Source organism: Falco cherrug, chromosome 9 (genome assembly GCF_023634085.1).
Source record: "Falco cherrug isolate bFalChe1 chromosome 9, bFalChe1.pri, whole genome shotgun sequence".
In the NCBI taxonomy this organism is placed as follows: domain Eukaryota; kingdom Metazoa; phylum Chordata; class Aves; order Falconiformes; family Falconidae; genus Falco; species Falco cherrug.
In genome coordinates, this window is record NC_073705.1 from 34,674,414 (window position 1) to 34,690,316 (window position 15,903).

General features: G+C 47.4%; 1 protein-coding gene across 4 annotated transcripts in view; it reads right to left on the bottom strand.

Annotated features, from left to right (window-relative positions):
* PAPSS2 (3'-phosphoadenosine 5'-phosphosulfate synthase 2) overlaps positions 1-15,903 on the bottom strand; it is a 48,844-nt gene that overhangs the window by 20,889 nt on the left and 12,052 nt on the right. The window contains exon 1 of one of the 4 annotated variants that reach the window (XM_055721381.1): positions 9,985-10,097. The exons of 2 other annotated variants lie outside the window; for them this stretch is intronic. In XM_055721381.1, coding sequence (XP_055577356.1) covers positions 9,985-10,005 — 21 coding nt within the window. In that variant the 5' untranslated portion in view covers positions 10,006-10,097. Of the gene's footprint in view, positions 1-9,984; positions 10,098-15,903 lie in introns of those variants that run through there. One more of the 4 variants, XM_055721379.1, reaches the window with a different exon arrangement.

Consider the following 15,903-nt stretch of genomic DNA (forward strand, 5'->3'; position numbering starts at 1 on the left):
AACATCACTAACACACGAGGTTTTCAAGGTGCTGTTAGCTAAAGTGTTTTCTTCTTAACCCACAGGAATTTTTGAGCTCTTAGCAAGACCTTATTTTGATTGCAGCTAAAATATTTTTCTCTTGGTATAAATTTGCATGGGTTTAGTTGCCACAATCAAGTTTTATACAACCCTGGCAAAAAAAAACAACCAACCAACCAACCAAAAACAAACAAACAAAAAAAACCCAACAAAAGCAGGCTCACATTCCAGTCACCTTGCAAACCAGACACTGGTTTCTAGACTGTGTGACTTCAAATCAGCAGGCTGGGCGTCAAAATCTGCCCTTCTGAAGACACTCACATCAGGCATTTCTTTATCTCTGAATTAGATGATGTCACTATTTTAATTTCCTCAACACAGGAAAACTAGTGAGTCATCCTGTGCTCCTACATTTTTCAGATGAATTTGCAAGGCTGGGACAGATGTTATAAAAACAATCTTCCTGTCTTCATTCCAGAAATCACAAGGGACAGCTGCATGGGCAACAAGTATTTGACAAACAACGCATCTTGTCAGCCGCTGACAAAAATAACAATTTAAACAAGGAATCCTTCCATGGTTGCCATATTTTTAATATCCAGAGCAGTCATGCTAAATTATCTCCCCTAAATGATCCCATTTTGGCTCATGCTCATTTTGCAAAGAACAAGATTGACGTTGCAGAAGGAGAACGGTTTTGCTTTGATGCCTAGGGTTTGTTACAGGGCTGCTCTGGATCACACCAGAACCACAGTACCACCCTCAATTCAAAGAACGGTTATTTTGCAAAAAGAGGGAACCTAAATGATACTTTCACTGCAGTACAGGTAAATTTTGGGATTGAACACCCATGGAAAGCAATCAAGCACGTCTATTTGACCTCTGAGAAAACCAAAAAGAAGGGAATTACGTGACCAGAACGTAGGTGACACAGAGATGGAGTAGCCCAGTGACCTCCACCAGCAAATTGCGCCCAACAGTGCACAGAGCTGTGACCGACAGCCAGCTGAGCTGCTTTGTGTGGTGCAACAGCATCTGCGTGAGAAATGCTGTGCCAAATCTGAGCAGCACACTGCCGCTCCCCTACCAGGAAAAACTACCCAGTACACACGGTCATGCTTTTGTATCTTCTTTTGGAGAAAAATATTAGGTTACGGAAATAGGAAAATGACTATTAGTCCCTCAGATTTCAGGGACAAGACAAAAGAAGGACAAGGGTACATTTTTACTACACTAAGTTCAGTACCAAAAAATTTCCAGGTAGGATTTATATTTACATGTAATTGTTTTTCTTTCTTGAATATGAGATTTAGGAATTTAATTAATTAATGGGTTGTGGCTCTCTATGGCAGATAAGCCACCGCACATGTCCCGTCTCTTACCGTGACAGAGCAGGCACGCTAGCCCTTAAAACAAGCAAGACAGACAAGCCAGGGCTCCTGCATCAAATATCACGCAAAGAAAAACTTGCAGTACAGTGTCAGGAAATTGTCAGCTAAGCTAAATTTTGTTCAGTTGTAAGACACAATTAAAACCACAAGCTCTGCTGTTCAGAGATGCTACACAGGACAGGCTTACCCAGAGGGTCCTTCAGCAAATGCCAGGATCCAATGTGTCAGAGCGATATTCTGTTTCATCAAAACCATTCCCTTTGAGAGCTTCAGAAATTAGTTCAACAAACCAGGACCACTGTTAACTTACCTTTAAAAGCTGAACCAGTACTGCTCTACACAAAACACAGTAAGCCACATTCAGCAGTTTTGTGTCCCTATTAACTCAGTTTGCAATAGGTTTTCAAACTTGGAGGCCAACATCTAACCTTGGCTATGAGCAGGCAGGTGGGACACCAGCTCTATCTTCTGCTAAGGAAGAAAGGAGAATCTCCTTCCACCCTCTGAGCTAGCACAGGCTGAACTGAGACCATCTCGGCTCTAAACAATATGGGGACAAGATACCTGTTTTTAACATGCCCATCATATCCCTCTCAAGAAAGAAATCCTGCACCTTTTGGGAAGCTCTAGCAGTTTCATAAGCAGTGGAAGCTACAGAGGATCTGCACTTCAAGCAGCTTCATCAGGTTTTAAAATGTATGTGTTTCCATGAAAGAACTAACCCTCTTGCATCACTTCTCCTCTACAGGACATCGTGGCAACCTGCTGAAAGAATAAAGCTGGACACAAGTCCAGGCTGATGGGGGCTCAGCATCGAAGCCACACAGTGCCTCTCCCTGCCTCATTCAGTATCCAGGATGGACACACAGTCTTGCACCTGGCATCCTGAACACCATGCTCTTGACTTCGCAATGGTCAATGGCCATCAGCAGGTGACAGGAGATCTCTCTCCACCTCAGCAATGTTTTTAAGGTTTGCAAACTGCAAAAGCAGCAGCAGGAAGGACTGTGGGGAAACTGGGCCAGAACCACCACACAGGACACAGTTAAATGGGGGAAGTCCACCGGGCAGGCCAAAAGGTCACTTGGCCTGAAAAAATCATTAAGATTAATTCACGGAAGGAAAGTTCATCAAGGACTACGAGGAAGAAAGGCATGGCCTCTGGTATCTCAAGTCGTAAATCAATGGAAGCTGGGACAATGCGCCGTGGCGTCCCAGCCATAAACTCTTTCCTTGCCCCTGCTCTCAGCTGCTGCTGGAAACTACAGACTGGGCCAGACAGACCCTTCCCTCCCTCAGTACCACCTCTGTCCCCCTGGAATTTCTGTTGGCTGAAGGCAAGGCTGTTTTCACAGTCATACCATTGCCCATGCTACCCTACACAACAAGCTGCTTGAGACAAGTACAAGTTGAGGACTCCAGTTTGGGGACACCAAGATGAAGGTTTCCTGCCCCATCTACCTGTGCATCTGACCCACATAAGCTGCAAGACAGGCTTTTAATTACCTGAGTGCACACGGGGTTACCTAGACCCTTGCCTAAGTCAGCACCGACAGTATTGTACTCTCCTTGAATCATTGGCTAATCAGCATTTCCCTCACCCCTCCTTAAACCAGGTGTAGGCACACATCTTAGTCATTACACACTATTCAAAGGGCTGGTTGAAGGACAGTTACACATTTTCCTTGGGCATTATTGTTACTTGGTCCCTCAAAAGTTCATGCAAACGCCCAGTATCTCTCTGAGGGCAGCATTTTTCCCAAATTTGCAGCCACAGAATAGCAGCAGAGAGTAATGCAAACCGCAGATGAAGACTTGAGCTCCTGCAGTATTTAAGCCTTCTAAGCATGACACGTTTGAAGAGCATCTCCCCTGGACTCCAGACTGCACCTCCAAGAGCTCAATGCTCCTCACATCCACCCCCAGCTCGTCTCAGACCAGCTTTTCAAAGATGGGAGCAGATGCAAGGAGTTGCCCCAGCTGTGGTTGAGGTGACTCATCCAGCATCATGCCCAGTGTCCCTGGCAGAAGCACACATACAACTCAACCCCTGCAGCAGCAGTCACCTCCTCTAAAATGAGGGGGGTTTTCTCCCTTTTCCCACACCCACTGGCAACACAAACAAATGATCTTCCCATTAGAAGGGCTGGGCAGGCCTGAGAAATGACCTCCCACCCAACACACTTTTTTGCATCTCAACAGAAAGCTGAAAAATGGTGTGATATCGAAGTAAACACTTTGTTCTGCTAGAGAGGCCACAGAGACCTCAAGGTCATAAAGTCTTCGGAATGTAGGTACAAATGGCTGTTTTCCAAAGATGGACAAAAAAGTTCATCTCAACAAACCCTGAAGTGCTTTATCTAAAGAGAAGCCAGGTTTTAAAAAAGAAAGAAAGAAAGAAAAAAAGCTACGCAAACTGGCTCCTTTCTCAAGCTCTGCTCTCCAAACAGGCCAACATATTTTGGCACCCACTCAGCAGATAAAATTTTCGACACATATAGTTGTTAACCGAGCCAAGCTGTAAGTAAACGAAAAAGGACCGCTCTGCAAGGGATGGGAGACAGCGCTAGCAATGAGCTACCAGCCCTACAGGCAAAATCCTAACTTCCCAGCATCCCATTTCATGACTCACATCCACGCTGAATGTGTTGATCAGGCTTTTTTTCATCTCTCCTTCTGTTAATGATACACTCCAAGTAAATTTTCACTTAGAAATAATTAAACTGCAAGACCATTAAAGAACTATTTCTCACTTCCTACAGCTGTGATTCAGAGCTAAATCAGAGATAATCATGAGTCACGATAACAGTAAATTAATAAACAGCAACTTGAATTACATGGTGTTTCTCTTAGTGGACTTTTAAGATACCAAAGTGTATCTTAAAAGCACTGTGACCAAAGTGTAAGTTCAAGGCAGGGCATATCATTAGAGGCATTAACACAGGCCCTGCATGCCACTTACCTTTTGTGGGCGCATAGAGCTGCAAGTTTATCTAAAACCTTGTTTCAGATAGGTGAGGTCTTTTAATTTTTAAAGGCTATGTGAAGACACCCTCCAGGACCAACATCAGCCCAGGAAAAAAAAAAAAAAAAAAAAAAAAAGCAAATACGCCAGTACTTCTCTTGAAAACCTTCCAGAAAAAAAAAATCCCTGTTGCCTAAATCTAAGCTACAGCTGCAGTGCACATGTCTGGGTAGCGTGGGGTCTTTGAAAATCATTCACTGTGTTGCCTAAAACCACTTGTAGGGGCTGCCCAAGGACAGCATGGATGGAAACCTGTCTGAGTTATGGGTTTTGGCACAGATTTGTAACTGGTTGTGACTATATCAATGCAACCTGAAAACCAGACGAAGCTGGAGTCTGTATTTATCCAGGAATCCAGCAGCAGGACAGGAAACAACATGCTGACTCAAAGCACCTCAACTCATGAGCTGGAGAAATCGCAGTCAGGTTTAGGTGCCCAGCCACCACCCCAGATGGCACCCACCATGCCGACCACTGTAGAGGAATGAAGGCGGTGGGTTAATTAACATTGACAATATACAGCTGTGGGCTTGCTTCCAGGGTGGTGGGTTGGTTGACGTGGATGATGTGCAGTTGTAGCTCATTCCCGCTAAGCAGTTAAATAGCACTGAGGAGTGCGAGAGAGGGGTAGTCAGATGGAGGAGGAGCAGTGTAGTCTCGTCTCTGGAGGAAGGAGAAACAGCATGGACAGTAGAATCTGACCTACGATAAAAGCCTTGTTGCAGCCCACTAGTTTGTTTGTGCTGCAACAGACCACCAGGAGAAGCAGCGGTGCTCAGCTATGCTCCTCCAAACAAGGCCCCTGGGAGATGAAGAGGTATCCCAAAGAGCCACTAGTCTTGTTGGGAAAGCAAAAGATTAACCTCCAAGCACAACTGCAGGGATCAAGCCTGACCTAACTGCCTCTCCCCTTGGAGGGAAGGGGTGTTCAGGCAGGAACCACCCACCCCAGCAGAAAAACCCTTCCACTTCTCCATGTGCATGCCCTTCTACAGCCCTGGGAGAAGTTCTATCCATGCAGCCTCCTAGAAGACATACCCTGCTGCTCCTGCTGCCACACCAATATCAGGGGACACCAGACAAGCCTTCCTGCACTGCAGGAAGGTCCGCCAAGGTCCCCAGCTTGCAGCTTCTGAGGCTAGATCACACCAAGCTGATTATTTCAATCCCCATCCCCTGGAGGGCACAGCCTCCCTGAACCACGGAAAGAAAAGAGGCCTTCATATTTAGAAGCCTGCAACAACTTACGGCTTTTCTCCTCTGAAATTCCCTGAATTGAACATCCCTGCCCTTACAGAGCAAAGTATGGTTAATAAACACAGGTCTGGCACGCTGGCAGCCCCGCAAAACAGCACAAGTGAATGAAACAGCAAGGTGGGGACAACAGATGGGAAAGGGAACTTTTTAATAGCAAAGGACTTCAAAAGAAACAGGGAGAAAAGGGGAGAGAACTGTAGGAAACAGCAGGAGTCGAAGTAACAGTGTATTGAGATAGTTAATCTGCTGACCTTTCTATGATCTTCGAAGAAAAGAGATACAAAGCAAAAGAAGTGACAGAAAATAAAACACCAAGTACTAAGCATGGGACAAACAACCAGAAAACAACTGCCACTGACTGTACGGCTCAATGAGTTAGGCGCTGTGTTTCACAAAATGAATCATGGCTGTAAACCCAAGACTTTGGAATTGCTGGGTAAAACATCACAAACACTGCCCGAAGTAATTCAACCCAGACCAAGCCACACTGACTCCCTGAAATCAGGGCTCTGCTGCCTGCTCCACTTTTGCCTGTGCAAGTGTCACTGTGGTGAGCTACCCAGACCTGCTCTGAACATAAACATCCTTGAAGATGTTTTGGTCTTTATGTTCCAGGCAATAGTAAAGAATAAGTGTGAGAGACAAACGCATGCTTTGGTTTTTTTAATAAACTTATTTTACATTGCTTTGCAACTAAACAGATGAAGCTGTACATACATTACTGCACAGCCTGTGATACCACTCAGTCCATCTGAACTCTGCTCTGTGGCTGCAGTTTTTTCAACAGGAGAATAGTTTTGGGGTAAAGAAACTAAGCCTCTTCATATTTCCTCAAGGTCACCATTTGATCTTGTGCGGTTTTTCCTTCTCTTTAAATAAATCTAAAAAAAATTCTAAATTATTTTTACATGTCCATTTATCTTTAAATAAGACCACATAATTTGGGGTTGCGCATGTAAGCCCTACACAAGCAAAACCGAACTGTCGGAGTTACAGCTCAGCTCTGTGATCCACTGGGCTACGGAAACAGCATCCTGCTGAAAGGAGGGATGCCACATGCCAAGCTGTTCAGCTTTCTGGAGACACTGTTACAAGACCAGATGACAAAGCTGTAACACCTACCCTGAAGGCGGTTTCTGCACCAGGCTTTCATTCTTCCCTAAGCACCTGTAAGGACATCCAAAGAGAAACTCACTGAAAGCAGTCATCACGGACGGCATCTGCCCGCTGCCAGGGGCAGGACTGGCAGCTGGCTCTGAACACCTCCATCTCACGAAGTATGTTCAGCTGCATTTTCCATGCACCCAAGGAGACATACCAGCCACGCTGCCAGTCACTCTGGCGAGGGGCCAACCCTTCCAGGGCAGGGCCGTGCCCATGGATTTGGGCTCCGTGGCAAGCTGTTCTACCCGGAGCACACTGCACCATCTGTACCCTCCTGCTCCTTATGAAAACGCTGCTTGGCAGGGAGAGGTAACGAGCTGCGGAAATACCAGCAATGCCACAGGTGTAGGGAGAACAAGCTGCTGTTTCAACAGGGCTAAAAGAACCGCTCAGCCCTGAATGCTGTGCTGTGCAAGAGCCCACACAATAAACAAGGGCAGTCCCACAGCTCCACACCGCTGTAATTACTTTACCGTGTACTTACCCCTGAGAGCAAGATTTCACTACTGGGGCACACAGGAGGCCTGTGTAAGGAACATTAAGTCTGTAAGGTCATCATTAAAGACAGTTGTTCTCCCCAAAAATTCAGTCCTGAAACTGGTCAGAAATAAATGCTTGCTGTCAATGAGGTCTGTGAACAGAAGGACACTGCCCAGCACATAGAGGACTTCACGCATCTTGCAATGTCATGAGCAGAAATGAAGAGAGCATTTCTGACTAACTAGCCAAAGAGAGATTCCTGCACACCAAGTCTTGGGTCTCCAGCAGAATTAAGGCACCTTGTTCATTTTTAAGGGCAACACGTGCAGAAGTAAAAAATTGAAAGTTTCCTCCTTTGTATCTTACCACAAGCTTCTATTAATAAATGGGTGTGCAATTAAAACATCCTCTAACTAGCCTCAAACTCCAGACAGCATTCAGGTTGGATTTAGGTTTTAAATCCTGAACTTACAATTATCCAGTTTCCAAAATGAGCGTAGTCAAATAACAGAGGCAGTCCATCTCACAACAGCTAGCACTACTGCCCTTTTCAAAAGCTGACAACTAATGAACACTGCCTGCAACACGCATTTTTTACATATTCTCAGACAGCAAATAATGCTGCAAACATCCAGCCTCACGGAACTTGGTATGTGGGACAAAGATTAACACTTCACCCACACAAAGAAGTGGTAAAACCTGAAATTTTATTAGTAGTAAGGGTTTTTATGAGTAATAAAGATTCACATTGTTGAGAGAACGAAAAATAGGGATTAAGTAAGGAGCAACAGACTGATGAGGTGCAGTACTAATTAGGGAACTCAGTAGGGCAAATTATTCTGTGCATCCCATCTTCATTTTCTATTGAAACTGTCTCGGCTGTTGCAGCTACAAAAGGTGTAATGAAAAATTCACTGCGGTATTAAAAATCCCCCAAGCTACATTTAGGCTGCTAGTTGCAGGAGTGCATTGTGCTGCTGCCTGCTCCTTCGTTAGGCAAAACCTCTGATGCAGTGCCGATTCCTCAACCCTCCTGAACCACACCGTTTAATTGCACTGAGACCAAACATAATCATCCATGTGCATATGCAATTAATTGTGCTGATCAAGGGACCCCTGTCAAAGTGAAATCCTTATGCCATACCTTTGATATCAACTAGAGATGGTTGAAACCAAGAAGTTGCTGAGACCGCATTTGGAGTGAGAACTTCATGTACGTTCTGTGCAGCACATCTCCCTGGTGACAGACCAGGAGGATCACTAATGGGATATTCATCTCTGTTTTATCCTAACTACCAAAACCTATTGTAACTTGCAAAATGACACCTTTTCTCATTCTATCAGATACCTGGCAGATAAGCACGTTGAAATACACCTACAACTGTCAACTAGACAGCATCTGTTTTGACAGTCACAGTACGAAGGTTAGCCACAATCTTGTTTATAAAGGTCATTGTTCCAGCCCAGGGTGGAGGCAAAGGAGAGGGATTATTTCAGAAGTTCTGTAATGCCTCTCCTGTCACAGCAATAAAATGAACTCCCATACATGGCTCATGTCTTGCACCTCCTCTCCCTGAAATAATCCCTAAACCACAGGTTTTCGCATTTCCAAGAACACCCTACCACACAGGCGTGCTTTGTTCCCCGTGGTTTTGGTTGCATTCCTATCTGGACAGATTACCAGTGTGTTCAAAATGCATTAAATCCATTTGAAAAATTTATGGCAAGGTAAAAAAAAATATAATCAACCAACAAGAGCTGCCTGAAAGACTAACATCAAGTTTTCTCATGGTTCTGATTTAAAACCTGGAAAACGTACGCACAACTGGAGAGACCCACCGTTACATCCCAAAGCCAAGAAGTAAAGGAAGGGCAGCTAGCAAGCGGAAAACAACTGGCTGTGGCTGTGATTTGCAATTTTAATTTCTAACTGAATTACGCTCCACCTATTATTACTTTTCTTTCTCGTGCGGTTGTTTTTTTTTAAAAGAAAAAACGTGTTCTGCAGCAACGCCGAGAGCCGATCGCTGCGGCGGGTGTCTCACCAGCCGCCCCCCGCGGCCGGGCCCGGGCAGACGAGCCCCGAGCAGAGAGCGGGGCAGCCGCTCGCCTCCCGCCGCCTCAGCCTTCGGCCCCGCCCGGGAGGCGGCCGCGCTCCGCGGGGCTGGCACTGGCGCCGCACAGCCGGCAGCGTTCCGCGCTTCGGAGCGAGCGGCGCATCAGCCCGGCGCCAGCGGAGGGATGCGCGGCCGCCCCGCGGGACAGGCGGGCCCTCGCCCCTCGCCCGGCGCTGGCGGCTCACGCCCCTCACCCGCGCGTCTGCACCAACGCGGACCGACCCGCCGGCACGGTCACCGCGGCGCGGTAACGCGGTGGCTGCGAAGCCTCCTGCGCGGCGGGGGGTGCCCCGGGCACGAAACCCTGCGTAGCGCCCCGGCGCTGAGCGGGAGGCGCCCACCCGCCGCAGCGACAGCCCGTGGGCTCCGTCCCCTGAGCCGCGGCGGCCCGCCCCGCTGCGAGCCGCCCCCGCCGGGAGCGCGGCCATGCCGGGGGTCCGGACAGCGTTTCCTCGGGGAGCCGGGCGCGCCCCACCGCCGCCCCGTGCCCAGCCGCCCCCCGCCCGCCGGCCCCGCGGCGCGGCCCTACCGTCTGCTGCCGGCTCGACATGGTGACGGGCGGCGGGCCCGCGGCGGGCCGGGCGCCGGGTCTATAAAGGCTCCGGCGACACGTAGCGCGTCCCTGGCCCGGCCCCTCTCGCCCTGCGCCCGCCCCCGCCACCGCCCCCTCCGCCGCCGCCCCGGCCCGCAGCGAGGGGCGGCCGGCAGCCCCCGGGCGGGGAAGCGGGGCCGGGCCGGGAGAAGCGCCGCGGCCCGGGGAGGGGGCGCCGAGGCGAGGGGCCGCGGGGCCGGGGCAGCACGGGGTCCCGCGCCCCACGGGACAGGCCGCCGCTCGCGGCCGAGGGGTAACACACCATGACAACCCCCCCAGCGCTGCGGCACAACCGCGTCAGTCTAAAACGGCCTTAAAATGATACAGTTCGAGCTTGCCTGAGGAGCCTGGGCTCAGCTGCACCACCCGCCCGCGAACGCGGGGCCGCCGGGCACGGGGGCAAGGGCTGCCAAAGGGCTGCCAAAACTGGGGCACCGGGCCCGGCCACATGCCCCTGGGAAAAGCCACCACCCAGGTGCGGAGGGGGCCTGCTCCTGCCAGGAACCGCGTGTGCATTCAGGGAGACAGCGAGAGAGAGGAGGAACAGGATCCCACGCAACACAAGATGGAAAATCGGCTCCGGCGGACAGTAGTAACACCTAAAACCAAACCGCGCTGCAGGCTGGCCCCCGACCGTATGGCCAAAATGGCAAGAAGGTTAGAAAGAAACACAGGGGAGCCTACTGGCACATAACGCTCAGCACATGAGGGGAGCCTGATGGCTTTGCCTCAAATCCTCAGTTTCCCACCACTGGAAAAGCTCAAACCCCAGAATGTTGCTGAACTGGAAGACAGACAACATCCCGGTGGAGGGAAACACGCCACGTTATCAGGATGGTCTACGAGCCAGAGACAAAGGAGGGAACACTCCTCACGGCTGTGTAATTCTTCACCTGGGGATGCACTGCCCGACCAGCATGGCACTTGTCCTCTGACCGCTTTCACCAGATTCCTACACCTATCTGTGAATCCAGCCCAGGGCTATGAGGACAGAGGCATAAACAGTGCTCCCTCTCTAGGAGGAGATAACTCGCTTCTTATCACGCCCAGAAGAGCAAGCGCTCCCTCTAGGTCCAACATGCAGAGCTTGCCTTGGGCCTGGGAGCTGCAGGCATCTCCTGGTACCTGTTCATCACAGGACCACTAGCAGCCATGCATTTCCTTCACCATAAAAACACTCCTGTTTCACCACCTCTGTCCTTTGTTCCAGCACAGTGGGATCCTGCAAAGTTCCCTAAGTGGGAGAAGGACCCTTAAAACAGAAAATGTGAAACCCCAAGGGAGAGATGAAAGGAAAGACAGCGGAATAAATGGGGTTCCTCAAATGAGGTCTTGCTGAAGGAGGAACAGGGCCCAGCATGGGGAAGGAAAAGCAGAGACGATGTGGAGGAAAAGGAATGGGGCTGGAAGGAGGCAAGCAGCACCCGTTCAACTAACTCCTGAAGCCAGGCAGCTATTACAGTGTGATCAGTTATCAGCTGAACTACTACTCAGTGTAATTCCAGTTAAACCTATGGTATTACATTTGTGATTAACTTGGCTAAATAATACCACAGTTACTTTTTAACATCTCTCATTTCATGCCTTTCCTTAGATTGGTTTTTCGATAGTCCAGCTGCAGATTAAGTTGCTGCCATAAAACCAATATAGCATGGTTGGAAGAACAGGCAAACAAGCCCAAACACATTATCCACTGGAAAAGCACGTCCTGGTACAAGGAACCCTCCTCCAACTGTTGCCTAGCCAGGACGCAGGCTATGCCTCATCCCTTGGAGGACACTGGGATAAGGACACGTTAAGTGACTGAAAGTCTGCAGGAGCACAGCAAAATGGCATGAGCTTCTCAGCTTTCCTGCAAGCACAGTGGCATCCAAGCATTACCCAAGGCTGCTTAGTCTGTTCAGCTGCTGCTCAGAAGCAACTTTATGCCATGCCCAAATCAGAGCCCCCAGAGTCAGCATCTTGTCTTTTATTTGCACATGGATTTGAGTAAATTTCTTAATGCGAAAGATTCAGAACTAACCAAAATCAATGCTGACCTGGCAGGAAAAGTATATGTAAAATCTCATGGAAAATACAGGGGATTACAGATTAACTATAGTTGTCATTGTATTTGTGGTTCAGTTTTACAGGAGTATAGAAGGCCCTGATATTATCTCTGATGAGTTAATTATACATCTTACTTTCTGTAAGTATTATTTCTAGGTGGTTCTTTTTTTGTTTAGCTGGATAAGAACATTTAATATTCTCCTTCTGTGGGACAAATTTTAAATTTGCATCTTTACAACCTTACCATGTTACCTTTCCTTTGTGTATCTTCAGTAAAGAAAAAAGGGTTGAAAATGTGACCAGCAGACCAAAGCAAGCAGGAAAATACATTTACTGAAGGAAGAGGAGCAAGAAGAGGTCTGTGTAAAAGAAAAGGCAGAAACAGGGGCTTCTGTAACCCCAGACCGCTATAAACCATTCTAGCCTGATACACAGCTAGTTCCAGTGAGGACATTTTTGAAGGAAAACCAGTTCTTTCTTGTTAAAAGTGAACAGTAGAAAGGTCAATGGAAAGACAGAAAACTTGGGTTACTACATAACAGAAAAAACAGAGAGCATGTAACACCTCCATGTTTCCCCTAGATGTCTATCAGGGAGACGGAAAAGGAGTCAACATTATCTCCATTTGTTGCATCATTCTCCATTTCTTTCTTCATCAAAGTTCTCTCCCTTCTAGGAATTAAACTGACTGCTCATAACCTGCCTGAGATTTGAGCAAATAAGAAACACTTTGTGTATAAAAAGATGACTGGATTTTTTTTCCTCCCCTATTTTTCCGAGCACAATATAGGAAATGGTATGAATTTCTGTAACATTAACTTCTAATAAATATATATGGCTATTGCCTCAAGTTTTAACTTGTGTATGCTTTTCAAGGGAAGTAATTTATGAAACAGAATCAAAAATTAAGCAGAAAAGAAAAAAAATCTAGTTGCTTACCTCAAGACATGCAAAGTAGTGACACCGTTTTCATCAAAGAACTTTTTGGGCTATTTAACAAGCTCTAAGAGCTTCAGCCTACCACAGCTGGGGAAAGAAGCAGCACCACAGCAAAGCAGGCAGAGAGTCAAAATCTCTCCAAATGGGAAACCAAGGGCACTTGAGCAGCCTTCCTGCTTGGTAAAGAGCAGCTTCAGGAATGATTTGGCAACTTTTGGGCCCTATGACATATGCTAAAAGCATTACAGGGAATATTTTTATTTGCAAGTGTTCTCACTCTGCTTACAGGATCAGAGACTTTTGTTCCTCTCCTTACTGTCAGGGACAGAAGAAAGTTATGCCCTGGCTATCTGCCCTTGTGCATGCAGAACGGGGATTATTCAGCACTCCCACCAAAAGTCTGTATCGCCCTGACACCCTGATGTCAAAGCAGCAGCACATCTCTAGACAAAAACCTCTCCTAAGAGTCCATTGTGCAACCTACCGTTACACTGACGGGACCCACAGAGAGCAAAATATATATAAATCTCCACCAAAGAGGCCTGGTGAATAGCTGCTTGTGAGGCATTTGCTACAGCCATCTTCCCCATTCGAAATCCACTGCAGCATCCTTCTTAATCAAAATTCTTACCCCAGCATAACCCAAGAAATTACCGCAAAGTGCCAAGCCTCACATGAATGCTTGCCAGCCACGTACGGCTGCTGGTTTCCTCAATACCCACCTCAACGTGTCTAGTGTAACAAGTTCACCTGCGAAATGTCACTCACATCCCCCCTGCCCAGCTGCAAGACAGCAGAGGAGAAAATCCTTTTTGCTCATAGGACAGTATCAGCCTCAGAAGTACTGCAGCCTTTGGGCAAGTGTCATGGAAGAAGAAGGGTGTCCCTCGCAGCATTCTCCCACATGAAAGGTATAAAGGGGGAAGTCACCATCCCTGATTCTGCACAACTATGTACTCTGAAATTCTTGCATGAATTCCCTCATCTTGCTGACATCTAGCTGGAAAAGCATCGCCCAAATAAACATCACAGCCTTGGAAGAAGGAGCCCAAAGATCAGCTGCAATGTTACTAGTGACACCATTCCCTCTGCGGCTCCCACCTGCTCTGCGTCATACATTTGGCAAAGCAGGAGCAAAGGGTGGAGGAAGCAGAAAGGATATCCAAGCTTGAATTTGTGTGCCATGGAAGCCAAGCCCTCCCACAGGCCATAGCTATGCTAGCCAGATGAGTGAATCTCCCTGCACTCAAACTATTCCACTACTAGGCTGTCTCTGCTCTGTTTTATTTGCTTTCCTAGCATCGGGAAAGTTGCAGATAAAAGCTTCAGTTTTTCAAGGAACAGAAACAAAGTCATCATCTTCAGCACTGTTTCTTCTCAGCTTCTCCAGCTTTGCTTGGACGATGTTTTCCTAATTGATCAGTGAAGTACCTGCAATTCCATGTTCCCACAGTCCACAGCATTACTCTGCGAGTCGACTCACCACCTGCAAGCAGTGAGGAAGAGATCCTAGAGAGGACAGACAGCCTAAAGACAGCTCTCAGAAGGGAGCCCATGGGGGAAATCAGTGGAGAAACACCTAAGGCAGACCCAGGCTCAGCAGCTTTTGGTTGTATGCAGACAGTTCCAGGGGAGGCTGTCACCCCAGTTAATGGAGCATCCTTCAGTCACTGGGATTCTTAAATTCTGCTCATCAAACACAAATGCACTAAGATTAGTACCTTTGAAAATTAAATATTCCACAAATTAACATACGTAATACCTTTGGCATCAGCCCACAAAGACACTAGCTCTGATACTGAACTGCCCCAACAAGCAGTTCCAGCTTATCTACCTCACCTCTCACCCTTGACTTTTCACAGATAGTTTTGAATCCTATGTGTAAATCAAGTCTGGATCTGCAGCCCTAAAACCTCACTCAGGAGACATCAGAGTAGAAATAAACTACAAAAGCAAAGCAAAGCACAGTACGCTGGAGATACAGGCTAGCAGGGTGCTATTTGCTAGCATAAGCCATTAGACCTTTTAATGAAAGCTGGAAACATTTTTTCCTCTCCATGTTCTATAATTCAAACATATGGGATGATCCCCAACTTTTAGAAAGCTGTTGTGACAGCAAAAGTGACAACAAATCCACCAAAGAAACTTCAGTGTTGGCAACATCCACTGCTGTTTGGTACTGCTACAGCCAGCCAGAAACTGTAAGTTCAAAACCAGTTTGCCAAGATTTCACAATGGGAGAAACAACCCAAAACCAGGAACACGCTGTGCACCTATGTGGGTCTTTGCATCTTTAAATCACCATCCAGAATTCAAGAAAACAAAACACTGCTCTTATTTTAGAATAAAGAGTAGAGGGAGGAGTATCATAGCAATTAGGAATTATCCTTCCACTGAGGCAGGAGGTCTATTAAATTTCAACTTAAGCATTCAAATATCTTTGCATCCTTCTGTAGCTCACCAGCAGATAGCAGAACAAGGGTGAAGAGAGCTTTTAACAAGCTGCTGTCTTCACATTTCCTCCTCTTAAGGACAATTTAACAGCCACCTTCAGTGCTCCACACAGTTCCCACAGATGAGCACACACACTGCCCCCACCCACTTACCCACTTCTCATATTGCTTCAGAGTTTGCTGTAAACAACTCAGATCTGGGATTTCCAGGTGTTTGGGCTTTATTTTTTCATCACTGTGCCTCAGTGACACAACCATTAATGCTCACCATCAGGCTCTTACTTTCCTACACACCCTCCAGTCTGTAACTGACAGTTCTGAAGGCTCCCGGTACAACTGCTCCAGCCATTGGGATGGCATCCCCACACAGCAAACCCATACAGAGCAAATCCCCATAATCATTAGGGAAATGGTA